The sequence below is a fragment of the Mytilus galloprovincialis genome, chromosome 8 (assembly GCF_965363235.1).
Source record: "Mytilus galloprovincialis chromosome 8, xbMytGall1.hap1.1, whole genome shotgun sequence".
NCBI lineage: Eukaryota > Metazoa > Mollusca > Bivalvia > Mytilida > Mytilidae > Mytilus > Mytilus galloprovincialis.
In genome coordinates, this window is record NC_134845.1 from 91359206 (window position 1) to 91373346 (window position 14141).

General features: G+C 32.5%; 1 protein-coding gene across 2 annotated transcripts in view; it reads right to left on the reverse strand.

The window, feature by feature from the left end:
* Positions 1 to 11530: 11530 nt before the first annotated feature.
* Positions 11531 to 14141, reverse strand: part of LOC143042832 (large ribosomal subunit protein eL31-like) — a 102914-nt gene continuing 100303 nt past the window's right edge. For both annotated transcript variants that reach the window (XM_076215302.1, XM_076215303.1), the window contains exons 3-5: positions 13375 to 13500; positions 12601 to 12713; positions 11531 to 11593 (exon numbers count right to left, since the gene is read on the reverse strand). In XM_076215302.1, coding sequence (XP_076071417.1) covers positions 11562 to 11593; positions 12601 to 12713; positions 13375 to 13500 — 271 coding nt within the window. In that variant the 3' untranslated portion in view covers positions 11531 to 11561. The remainder of the gene's footprint in view (positions 11594 to 12600; positions 12714 to 13374; positions 13501 to 14141) is intronic.

Genomic DNA, 14141 nt, shown 5'->3' on the forward strand with positions numbered 1-14141 from the left:
ATTCATTTAACAACACAAATAAATAACCGAAAAACTATGATTTTTTCCCCGGAAACGACTCAATTTTGTCGCAGTTTTACCTTTTTGTCATAAATAACATAATGTAACTTTATTTATAAGATAAGATAAGATAAAATAAGATAAGATAAGATAAGATAAGAAAAAATTTATTTTGATTCGGCATAATTTCAAAAAGTCAAAACAAGCTCTAAGGAGCTTTTGACCGAATATAAAAACAAATAAATAGGCAGTGGCTATTTGACCGGCACCGGCAAAATAGCAAATTTGCTATTTGACCGGCACCGGCAAAATAGCAAATTTGCTATTTAGCCGGCACTGATTAATACTGTTCATTGATGTGATTAGTAGAAAAAAAAGATTTATAATAATTTAAAATAATTTTATCACAATATCAAGCATTAAAAATACAGTACAATCAAAAATAAAATATTGAAGATGTTCTTAATTAAACAAATAATTTATAACTTTATAATGTTAATTTAAAGCATGAAAACACAATTGTAAATACATTATTAAAAATATTTTTTTCTAAAATATTTATAAAAAAGTTGATTTTCAAATCTGTGTAAAATCTATGGTTTAAATATCCTGCCAGTGATAACACTATTGTTATGCAAAACTACATAAAAAAACAGACATGACAGACAATATTAATAGTTAACTTGTTTGCTATGAATTTTAATTGGACACATGAATTAATATTGACAATTGTTATAAAACCAATTCTTTGCCTTTGGAAGTTGTTTTAGTCTAGCTTGAGAGAAAATTTTTGCCACTCCAAACAGGAACTACACATTACACTGGCTTCCTTTGAATTTACATCATGTGGCCAAAATGATGTGTACTCAAAGCCAGAGGCGGATTTAGGGGGGGGGGGGGCAGGGGGCCCGGGCCCCCCTTTTTGGGAAAAAATTTTGTTGCTTATATAGGGAATCACTGAAGCGTGACTGGAGCGGGCCCCCTCTTAGGTCAGTCAGTGGGCCCCCACTTATGAAAATTCCTGGATCCGCCACTGAAAGCCGGGGGTAAGTCATATGGCGAGAGGTCTTGGGGCCGCTCAAGGTCCCCAGAAGCTATGGTTTTAATAGGGAAAAATCTTGCATTCTCGCAATTTCCTGGGACTTAACATGACCTCACAATAATCATATTTTCAGCAGTAAAAATCCACTTTTGAAACTAAATATTTGATAAATAAATTTGAGGAAAAAAATAATTTCTCTATGTTTTAGTCTTTTTTCAACTTTTAATTCTCAAATATAATTATAAAATCAAGGACCTTTTCCTTTTCTTTCTTATACTGAAATAAAATGTGTCAGATGATTTTTTTTTCACGGTTTATGTTCAAAAGACTAGCCAGATAATTGCTTGATTATAATTGTATTTCTCAAGTCTTCTCATGGTACTGAAAGACCATTCTGTCATTGCATCGGCAACACAATCACAATGCTGGTTCCGTAAATAAAAAGAGTATACTAGTTCTGGAATGTAGTATAGCTACAAAGTGACTATTATATTTGTATTTCACTTTTTAATATTTTATTACTTCTATTCTATTCTTTTTTCATTTTTGTCAATTTTTTGTATGTGTACGCAACACAGTTTCTTATTTTTTTTAAGATAAGAAGTTTAAGTGTTTATATGAGCAACAGTAACAAAAGTTTTTAAAATAAAATGTGATATTTAATTATTATTCTTAAATTTTAATTCCAGTGAAATAGAATTTAATCAGAGCCGGCTAAATTTTGCCGGTGCCGGTCAAATAGCAAATTTTCTATTTTGCCGGTGCCGGTCAAATAGCCACTGCCAAATAAATAACATAAAAACAGTGCATTTTGACATTAAAAACAACCTGTAATACAAAGTTAAAATCTCACATACATAGCATGCAATAAAAATAAGCAAATCTTAAAATGAAGTAAAACCATGCTTGACCAGAGCAACCCAAAGCAGCATAAATAATAACAGCTCAATAATTATCTGCAAGCAGAACAGCGACATTCCAAACCGTTCCAGGACTGAACAAGATTTTAAAATGTGAAAAACTGTTTTCAGTCCTGAAATGGTTTGGAAGGCTGTTCCATAAAAGTAGCAGCAGCAAATTTGAACGATTTTTTTACCGTAACGGGTTGACTTTACCTGTGGAATTTCAAGAATATTTACATACCTGAAAGAATATTTAGATTTTTTGACATTCACCAAATTTTGTAAGCACACAGGAGCTATGTTGTTTATAATATTAAAAGTTTCTAGAGCCATTTTTCTTATCCGTCTGATCTGCAAGGAGGACACCTTAGCTTTGAGTAAGAGCTCCTCGTAGGAGCTGGCCGGTAAAATCCTCATACACAAAACGAAGTGCTCTTTCCTGCACCTTTTCTAGTTTTTTGGAATTTTTCTCAGTGCAAAAATGCCATGCCAAAGGGCAAAAATTAAAATTACTAAGAATAAAAGTATGAAATATAGTAAGTTTACTAAGTCTATCCAAAACTGAGCCTAAACGTTTTAAAACATTTAATTGCTGTGATGCCTTCCTACAGATTGAGCTGATATGAACATCAAAATTTAGCTGGTAGTCTATTTCAATGCCTAATAATTTTACTGTTTTTTCACATGTGATGTTCGAATTTTGAATTTGTATAGATGGGTTCTTTTCAAAGGACTTTTTGCCAACAGCCAAAACTTGAAATTGTCAGGATTTGCTTGCATTTTATTCATCCTGAACCACTCAATAAGTATTTTTGAATCAGATTCCAAAGTTGAAATTAATAAATCGAAATCTGGAGTACAAAAAGACAAAGTATTGTCATCTGCATAGTTATATAAACTACCATTTTTAACAAAAAGAAAAATATCATTTATAAATATGTTAAACAACAATGGCCCTAGTATTGAACCCTGAGGTACGCCTTTATGGATATCAGCCCAACCACTCAGAACATTGTTGACTTTAATTTGCTGTTTTCGATTAGATAAATAGCTAGGACTTTAAAAGAGCAACTGCATTGGGGGTTAAACCATATGCTGATAATTTATCTAGCATAATATTGTGAGGCAGGCAGTCAAAAGCCTTAGAAAGATCCATTAATACTGCTGCAATGTACTGGTTTTATCAAGAGCCTCACGCCAGTCTTCTAACACTCTGAGAAGTGTGGTCTGACATCCATGTCCACGTCTAAATACACACAAAAATGGATTAAATATTTTATCAACATAATCACTTAATTGAATTTCATATATTTTTTCAAAGATTTTAGAAAATATGGGTAAGACACTAACTGGTCTATAATTTGTTTTTAATAATGGGTCACTCTTTTTATGAAGGGGGTTCACTTGGGCTTCTTTAAGTTTATCAGGGAAACAGTTATTATCAATTGACAAATTTACAAGAGTTGTCAGCTGTTTAAAGTATTATGATCTATTATCTATTATCTGTTTTTGTAATTTGTTTATTTTTTACATAAAGAAAAAAAAAACAATCTAGCAGCGTTACACACGTGTACAGTTTTTATATATGGTCTTAAAGATATTATCATAATACTTCAACTCTAAATACTAAAATAGCAAGACAAAACAAAATATAACTATAAGTTTTGTACAGTACTACTAATTATAAAAAGTATGAGTGTTGGTTAAAATAAGTTAGAAGACATATGGTGCCAAAAGCACAAAATAAAAAAACATGTCACCAAAAACTATACTGAAGTCCTTGACCTATATTAAATCAAGACTGACAAAAACTTTTTTCTGAACTTCGGGATCTGGTGTTTTTAAGCTCAGGATTTCGGGATTGTTTTTTTCGGGATCCGGGAATTCTTTTTTCGAATTTCGGGATGTCGGGATTTAACAAGGATTTGTATAGTAACTTGCTTTCTTTAAATTCGGGACCTCGGGATATCATGTTTTTAAGCCCGGTATTTCGTTCCCCCTTAAGTATTAATAAAATTATTTATTTCGCTGAAAATTGAACACTATATTGAAGATATTTTTTTTTTGGTACATGTTTTTATGTTTTGTGCCAATCTGATGAGTAACTTTTCAAATGATTTGTATTTATATAGTTTATTCATATGTTGTCCTGTTACACCGTACCGGTACCACTGTCCCATGTAAGGGGAGCCTTGGTTGCCTGCTTGAAGTTTAACCCCGCCACATTCTATATGTGTCGGTCAAAAGTCAAGAGCCTGTACCATTCCCCATACAGACAGAGTTATCGTCCTTTCCTCCTCAAATCCTGTATGGGAGATTGAGCCTGTACAGCAGTTGTAGACTAGTCTCTTTCTGTATACATATCATATTTCTTTTTCATTCTGTTTTTGTTTTTGTTTTTTTTTTTGCACACCCATCAGGTCGCTAATTTTCCGTCGTATGAAGTTTTATACATTTGTCATTTTGGGGCCTTTTCAGTATAGCAGTGACTATACGGAGTATGTGTTTTGCTCCAATCACGGTGACCTATATAGTTGTTAATCTAACTTCTTTATCATTTGGTTTTTGGCGGATAGTTGTCTCATCTGCCATCATAGTGATACCTTTATACATTGTAATAAAGATATATATATATATATATATATATATATATATATATATATATATAAAAGAAGATGTGGTATGATTGCCAATGAGACAACTAATGATCCACAAGAGACAAAAATGACACAGACATTAACAACTATAGGTCACCGTACGGTTTTCAACAATGAGCAAAGCCCATATCGAATAGTCAGCTATAAAAGGCCCCGATAAGATAATGTAAAACAATTATAACGGCCTTATTTACGTAAAAAAAATGAACGAAAAACAAATGTGTAACACATAAACAAATGACAACCACTGAATTACAGGCTCCTGACTTGGGACAGGCACATACATAAATAATGTGGCGGGGTTAAACATGTTAGCGGGATCCCCCCCCCCCTAACCTGGGACAGTGGTATAACAGCACAACATAAGAACGAACTATAAAAATCAGTTGAAAAAGGCTTACTCATCAGATGGACAAAACTAGTTTAGTTTAAACATATTTATTAAGGAAGTATTAAAACAATTAAGCCATTGAAAGTGTTTTAATGTTACATGAAATTCAAATGTTGGATTAGGTCAAAAGTTCGGAAAAACAAATATGAATTCGTCTCCCAAAACAACTTCGTCTTTATATATATGAATATCTTAACCAAAAAAAAATTCTGCCAGTGTTTCATAAAATTCTTTGACGGTAGGACTATTACGACATGCAGGCATGCAGGGTTGTGTATTTTAGTAATTGCATTGCTTTGCAAAACACACGGATATGACAACTTTATAGAACGGAATAATAGGCAAAACTTGCAGAATGAATGGCTAAATTAAGCTTAAAGAAAGAATATATAAATATAGGAGAGGACATGGGCAAAATCTATAAAGGAATATAGAAAATGCTTATAATATGAAAGAGAACAGAATTGTAGGATACCAATCTAGACCTTCAAATATGTCCTCTTGTACTGTTTATGGCGTTGCTGCAAGGCATTTTTTTCGAAGTACAGTATCTGATCTATCAATTGATGTGTAAAACAGCAAATAAATTAGATTAAACGAAACATATGCAACCGCATTTTTTAAACAGCAACTCGAAAACTACCTATATAAATTGCTAAACTAAGCCAAATACGAAGAATTAAATAGACTGCCGTTGTTGACACAACTAATTTCTTAATTTTCTTTAATCATTAATGTTTGGCTCCGCTGCATGTGTTTACTGTGGTCTGTGTTTTCGTCACAAGTGCCTTAGCTTTGCGATAGAATTTGCTGACATTATTGCTTTAATATGCGAGCAATTTTTGCCACTAGAAGAATCGTGGTACCGAGTTAATTAATAGTTCATTTATGGGAGCGGCAAACATTTCCCTCCATCTAGAGCGCATCGATCCAAAAGAATTGACGTATTTGTCCTATTAGAATCGACATTAGAATTAGAAATATCGCCATTGCCGAAGGGTAAAATATTGGTCATAAAGGGCCAACCTGCATGTTGTAAAATCACGATATATTCAAGGCTTGAAGCCTCCATGAATTATTTCTTAATCAAATTTTAAAATATATCTATGACAACACAAATGCTGGAAACTGATTATTTAAGACAGAAACATATAGTACAGTGGCCGATCCAGGGGAGGGGGAGTTCTGGGGAACGGAACCCCCTCTTTCTTTTAACCGATCAATGCATTTGAATGGGAGCATATAGTTGGAACCCCCCTTTACTCTTGGGTGGGACCCCCCCTTTTTTTAAATGGCTGGATCCGCGCCTGTAGTACTGTATTATATGTCTTTGTTTAAGATAAGTGAATTTTCTAAGTCAAAGGACCATAACTCTGCACAAAATTATCAGACAGAACTAAATTCGAACTTGATCTGTAACTCATACACCAAATTTAAAATCAATATCTTCAAGCATGAAAAAAGTGGAAATGAGACTTCGACTTCATTGGTAGGCCAAGGGGATTAAAACACATCCAACAAAATATGAGGACAGATCTGATAGTACTCACAGCTTCTGGAAGATAGTAACAAATAAAACCAAATATTAAAACCCAATATATTCAATTGTTGTTGAAATCAAACAAAGTTTCATTTTTGACCCTTTGGACCTTAATGCAGACCAATTTGAAAACAGGACAATACTGTGCAATTGAATATTTCTTGCTATTGCGCAAAATTGTGCAATTGAATATTTCTTGCTATTGCGCAAAATTGTGCAATTGAAAATTTCTTGCTATTGCGCAATACTGTACAATTGAAGATTTCTTGCTATTGCACAATACTGTGCAATTGAAGATTTCTTGCTATTGCTGAATACTGTGCAATAGAAAATTTCTTGCTATTGCACAATACTTAATATAATAATTTTGGATCCTGATTTGCTTGAAAACTGGGCCAATAATTAAAAATCTAAAGTACATGTTTAGATTCAGCATATCAAAGAACCCCAAGAATTCAATTTTGGGGCCTTTTCAGTATAGCAGTGACTATACGGAGTATGTGTTTTGCTCCAATCACGGTGACCTATATAGTTGTTAATCTAACTTCTTTATCATTTGGTTTTTGGCGGATAGTTGTCTCATCTGCCATCATAGTGATACCTTTATACATTGTAATAAAGATATATATATATATATATATAAAAGAAGATGTGGTATGATTGCCAATGAGACAACTAATGATCCACAAGAGACAAAAATGACACAGACATTAACAACTATAGGTCACCGTACGGTTTTCAACAATGAGCAAAGCCCATATCGAATAGTCAGCTATAAAAGGCCCCGATAAGATAATGTAAAACAATTATAACGGCCTTATTTACGTAAAAAAAAATGAACGAAAAACAAATGTGTAACACATAAACAAACGACAACCACTGAATTACAGGCTCCTGACTTGGGACAGGCACATACATAAATAATGTGGCGGGGTTAAACATGTTAGCGGGATCCCCCCCTAACCTGGGACAGTGGTATAACAGCACAACATAAGAACGAACTATAAAAATCAGTTGAAAAAGGCTTACTCATCAGATGGACAAAACTAGTTTAGTTTAAACATATTTATTAAGGAAGTATTAAAACAATTAAGCCATTGAAAGTGTTTTAATGTTACATGAAATTCAAATGTTGGATTAGGTCAAAAGTTCGGAAAAACAAATATGAATTCGTCTCCCAAAACAACTTCGTATTTATATATATGAATATCTTAACCTAAAAAAAATTCTGCCAGTGTTTCATAAAATTCTTTGACGGTAGGACTATTACGACATGCAGGCATGCAGGGTTGTGTATTTTAGTAATTGCATTGCTTTGCAAAACACACGGATATGACAACTTTATAGAACGGAATAATAGGCAAAACTTGCAGAATGAATGGCTAAATTAAGCTTAAAGAAAGAATATATAAATATAGGAGAGGACATGGGCAAAATCTATAAAGGAATATAGAAAATGCTTATAATATGAAAGAGAACAGAATTGTAGGATACCAATCTAGACCTTCAAATATGTCCTCTTGTACTGTTTATGGCGTTGCTGCAAGGCATTTTTTTCGAAGTACAGTATCTGATCTATCAATTGATGTGTAAAACAGCAAATAAATTAGATTAAACGAAACATATGCAACCGCATTTTTTAAACAGCAACTCGAAAACTACCTATATAAATTGCTAAACTAAGCCAAATACGAAGAATTAAATAGACTGCCGTTGTTGACACAACTAATTTCTTAATTTTCTTTAATCATTAATGTTTGGCTCCGCTGCATGTGTTTACTGTGGTCTGTGTTTTCGTCACAAGTGCCTTAGCTTTGCGATAGAATTTGCTGACATTATTGCTTTAATATGCGAGCAATTTTTGCCACTAGAAGAATCGTGGTACCGAGTTAATTAATAGTTCATTAATGGGAGCGGCAAACATTTCCCTACATCTAGAGCGCATCGATCCAAAAGAATTGACGTATTTGTCCTATTAGAATCGACATTAGAATTAGAAATATCGCCATTGCCGAAGGGTAAAATATTGGTCATAAAGGGCCAACCTGCATGTTGTAAAATCACGATATATTCAAGGCTTGAAGCCTCCATGAATTATTTCTTAATTAAATTTTAAAATATATCTATGACAACACAAATGCTGGAAACTGATTATTTAAGACAGAAACATATAGTACAGTGGCCGATCCAGGGGAGGGGGAGTTCTGGGGAACGGAACCCCCTCTTTCTTTTAACCGATCAATGCATTTGAATGGGAGCATATAGTTGGAACCCCCCTTTACTCTTGGGTGGGACCCCCCCTTTTTTAAATGGCTGGATCCGCGCCTGTAGTACTGTATTATGTCTTTGTTTAAGATAAGTGAATTTTCTAAGTCAAAGGACCATAACTCTGCACAAAATTATCAGACAGAACTAAATTCGAACTTGATCTGTAACTCATACACCAAATTTAAAATCAATATCTTCAAGCATGAAAAAAGTGGAAATGAGACTTCGACTTCATTGGTAGGCCAAGGGGATTAAAACACATCCAACAAAATATGAGGACAGATCTGATAGTACTCACAGCTTCTGGAAGATAGTAACAAATAAAACCAAATATTAAAACCCAATATATTCAATTGTTGTTGAAATCAAACAAAGTTTCATTTTTGACCCTTTGGACCTTAATGCAGACCAATTTGAAAACAGGACAATACTGTGCAATTGAATATTTCTTGCTATTGCGCAAAATTGTGCAATTGAATATTTCTTGCTATTGCGCAAAATTGTGCAATTGAAAATTTCTTGCTATTGCGCAATACTGTACAATTGAAGATTTCTTGCTATTGCACAATACTGTGCAATTGAAGATTTCTTGCTATTGCTGAATACTGTGCAATAGAAAATTTCTTGCTATTGCACAATACTTAATATAATAATTTTGGATCCTGATTTGCTTGAAAACTGGGCCAATAATTAAAAATCTAAAGTACATGTTTAGATTCAGCATATCAAAGAACCCCAAGAATTCAATTTTTGTTAAAATCAAACGAAGTTTAATTTTGGACCCTTTGGACCTTAATGTAGACCAATTTGAAAAGGGACCAAAAATTAAGAATTTACATACACAGTTAGATTAGGCATATCAAAGAACCCCAATTATTTAATTTTTTATGAAATCAAACAAAGTTTAATTTTGGACCCTTTGGGCCCCTTATTCCTAAACTGTTGAGACCAAAACTCCAAAAATCAATCCCAACTTTCCTTTTATGGTCATAAACCTTGTGTTTAAATTTCATAGATTTCTATTTACTTATACTAAAGTTATGGTGCGAAAACCAGAAAAATGCTTATTTGGGCCGCTTTTTGGCCCCTAATTCCTAAACTGTTGGGACCTCAACTCTCAACCTTCCTTTTGTGGTCATAAACCTTGTGTTTAAATTTCATTGATTTCTATTTACTTAAACTAAAGTTATTGTGTGAAAACCAAGAATAATGCTTATTTGTGCTCTTTTTGGCCCCCCAATTCATAAACTGTTGGGACCAAAACTCCCAAAATCAATTCCAACCTTCTTTTTGTGGTCATAAACCTTGTGTCAAAATTTTATAGATTTGTATTTACTTGAACTAAAGTTATAGTGCGAAAACCAAGAAAATGCTTATTTGGGCCCCAATTCCTAAACTGTTGGACCTCAACGCCTAAAATCAATCCCAACCTTCCTTTTGTGGTCATAAACCTTGTGTTTAAATTTCATTGATTTCTATTTACTTAAACTAAAGTTATTGTGCAAAAACCAAGAATAATGCTTATTTGGGCCCTTTTTGGCCCCCAATTCATTAACCGTTGGGACCAAAACTCCCAAAATCAATCCCAACCTTCTTTTTGCGGTCATAAACCTTGTGTCAAAATTTCATAGATTTCTATTTACTTATACTAAAGTTAAAGTGCGAAAACCAAATGTCTTCGGACGACGACAATGCCGACGTGATACCAATATACGACAAAATTTTTTTTCAATTTTTGCTGTCGTATAAAAATTTTAAATTAAATTCCAGTTATCCTATATTATGACTTCTATGTGCATTAGGTGCACATTATTTTCTGAGCACCTGATCAGGGTTTTGTCTTGTAGGAAGTGTTGTAGTCTTTTTTTTAGTATGTTTTTTTAATGAAATTGGTCTTTTCACTACCTCTCTTTAGCAAATAGCAATCTCTATGTCAAAACTCGACTCATTTAATTGTACTTTTGAAAAAAACTGCACATAGCATTTTAAGATTTCCCTCTAATATACATGTTAGGTCAACTAGTCCTCACCTATCAATTGAACTAAGAAATAATCAGGTAAAATGCAACAATGTCTCTTACATGTCTTATGTGATGCCTTGATATCTAAGAAGTGATTCTTTATTGGAACTTCTGCTTCCTCAAACGTTACAACTTAACAAATATATACCAAATAGTGCTACAATTGACTGATAGGTGTAACTTATGTTTTTAGGTCTCTGGTGGAGATTTCCCCTTTAGAATCATATTATATCTCCACCTTTTTGAAATTTAACACCAATGATCTATCAATACTTAAAATGGAGAAAAAAATCTGAATAGAAAGTAGAAAACAAACTACTTACAGTAACTGTTTAAATTTTCTCATACAAAATAGAGAAATATTTTAAATAACTTGTCTGTCTGCAAATCAAAGTGATGGGTGATTACTGTAGATCGAAACAATACAATATTCAAGTCATTTGAAAATGCTGAGAGAACTGTGGATAATCAATTAAATCAAACCATGGAACCATTTAAAAGTCAGGAATGAAATATGAACGGGGAGGGACTGAATCATCCAGGTCGCTCAATCATCCAGGATTAGAACACATGAAAATAAACGAATCAACCTTAGATGCTCTAAAAATATCAAATGACAAATAACGGTCATGGAATATTGTGTTGTCTCCCTTTAGACTTTTAGTTGTTTTGGAAAGGAAATTGCTAGTACAAAAACATAAATTAAACATTTTTTTTTCATTTTTTCTTTATTACAGAGTCTATTCACTGTCCACATTCAATGTATGTGTTCCTACAAAGAAAGAAAAGACAAAATAAGTAAACAAAACAAATTTCTCCACACGTTGAACATACATTTACTATTACAATTGTAATACCTCAAGGTAATTGTTTTATATCATTATGATGATTGTTGGCATGAGTGCCAATGAGATAACTCTCCATGTGTATGTTTAAATTTTGTTCACTTTTATTGTAATAGTAGTATTTAAATATTTTTGGAAATCAATGCTAAAATATTTATGTACTGTCAAATTTGTTTGTTAATGTAGTTTTTTTCACATTCACTCTTGTACAATAAAATCAGATATTAAAGTCACAAGAAACCTTATTTTTTAACTCAATGGATAGTTTTCATTATAAAACTTATGTACATATACTTTTTTCTGAAGAAAGTTCTTTAATTTATTCATATTTAGAAGAATAAAATTGAGAAAGGAAACGGTGAATATTATTTTAATTGCTTCCTTTTAGGAAGCAATTCCCTCCCTTTAATTACCTGTCATATTTTCAAAACAACACTGACTGATTGAAAAAAAAATGACGATTATACGAAATTTATGCGAAAAAAATGAAAAATTCTTGAACAGAAGACTAAGTTTATGATGTTTGTATGCATTGGTTCAAGAATTGGAAGAACATTATTTTCACCCGTCACTCGTTTCTTTTGACTTTAATTTTAATAAACGAGTTAAAAATTCCATACAATATCTTCCGTCATAAAATAAATTGATTGTTGTTGATATTACTTCTTTTAGTGACTCCAGACATATTTCTTTTAATAAAAATTAAACAAAAACACATATTTATTGTCTGCAGTAAGAAGATATACCAAGCAGTACTCATTGTGATATCAGACCACAATACAGGAATCTCGTAGATGTATGCAACAATCTAAGGTTATCACTTACAATAATCTGCAATTACCTTGTATCATAGTTTCTCAAGAGTAAAAAGTGACTTTTAAATTGACCAACATGGGTGTACAGTACACATTATGGAAAAACACACAATACATACCTTTAAATGATGCACAAGGTACAAATGTGACGAGTGTGTACAGTCTGTGAACAGAATCTTCATCATCGTTTCTCTTTCTAGCCAGACGTACTCTTACTCTGAAGGGGACGCTCCTGAAAAACAAAAATCAACTGAAATTATTTGTCTTAAGATTGTTGCCCATGATCACATACATGTATCTGTCAGGGTTACACATTTTACACTAGGTATTTTTAATATAACTAGAACAAATGTAGAAGACGTAGATACACAATGTAATGTAATATTTACTTGTACTGTACAAGAAACTATAGTCAGATTTAAATGGGGTTTTTTCAATGTCTGAATAATTTCTGTATGATCTTTGGAGGTTGTAAATATGAATTTGGCCAAAAAATGTAACGTGTAACAGTCGATCTGCATTTCACAAATTCATGACATTTTGCTTAATATATAAAGATTATAATTAGTCAAGGGTACTTCATTAATCATCTAAATATCAAATCTCAAGTTTAAAGATCACACTTGAAGGGACATGATTTTTGAAGGATTATTGCAAAAGGCATCAACCATCAAAATTAACCTGTATTTATGGATCATGAAATTGTGTTAAAATCCTATTAGATTTGTGAAGTGGTATTTTGAATATCTTCGGGAAACCAAAAGATTGACACTGAGTTGAAAAGATATGCAACTATTTAAAACACACGGTTCCAAGTCGGGCATAAAAATCAATATTTTTACTTTTCCAATTAAAAGTGTTTCCTGTAAAAGATTGTTTTGACCTATGCATACCTTACTCCCTTAGACCACAAGTGTTTGTTCAGTCTTGTGTCAATTCTGATATCAGGGGTTCCCATCATCTTCTCTGCGAATTGTCTGACAGCTTTGATGGCTCTGGGGGCCCTCTTTTTAAATCCACTGAAAATAAATAATTAATATAAATTAAATATAAATATTTATATAAAAATATATTTCTAGATTTTATATTATCAGCCTTCCAGATAGTACTTTAATTCTGCTAACAGTCTGTTATGCCTGGCACCCCATGAGATGTTGTTTCCCATTTTGTCATTATACTGTGAATTCATTATTAATCGTTGGATACCAATTTTCGTGGATTTTGTGGGTACAGATGAACCAGAAATTCAAATGATCAACAAATTATATATTTTCAAAAGACTTTGTTTACAGAGATTGGCAAAACCATGTAATCTAATATCCACGAATATGCAAGTTTTCAGCAATTCACGAAAATAAATGAATCCACAGTACAGATATCAAAGCTTTTAATAACTGACCCCCAAAAAAGAGTTTTTCTTATTGTTCAAGACTTAATATTAATGGTGAACAATAATTTGTTGGGTAGTTGACTCATGAGCAACAATCAGTCAGGGGTACTACTTGTACAAGTGTATTTTATTTACTTGAAGAAGTAAAAAAAAATATACACATATAAGTAAATTTGTAGGATACTTATACAAGTGAATTTTATTTACTTGTATAGGTAAAAAAAAAATTGGCTTAGTTATGTTCCTTAGGCATTCAGATTTTTTTACTTG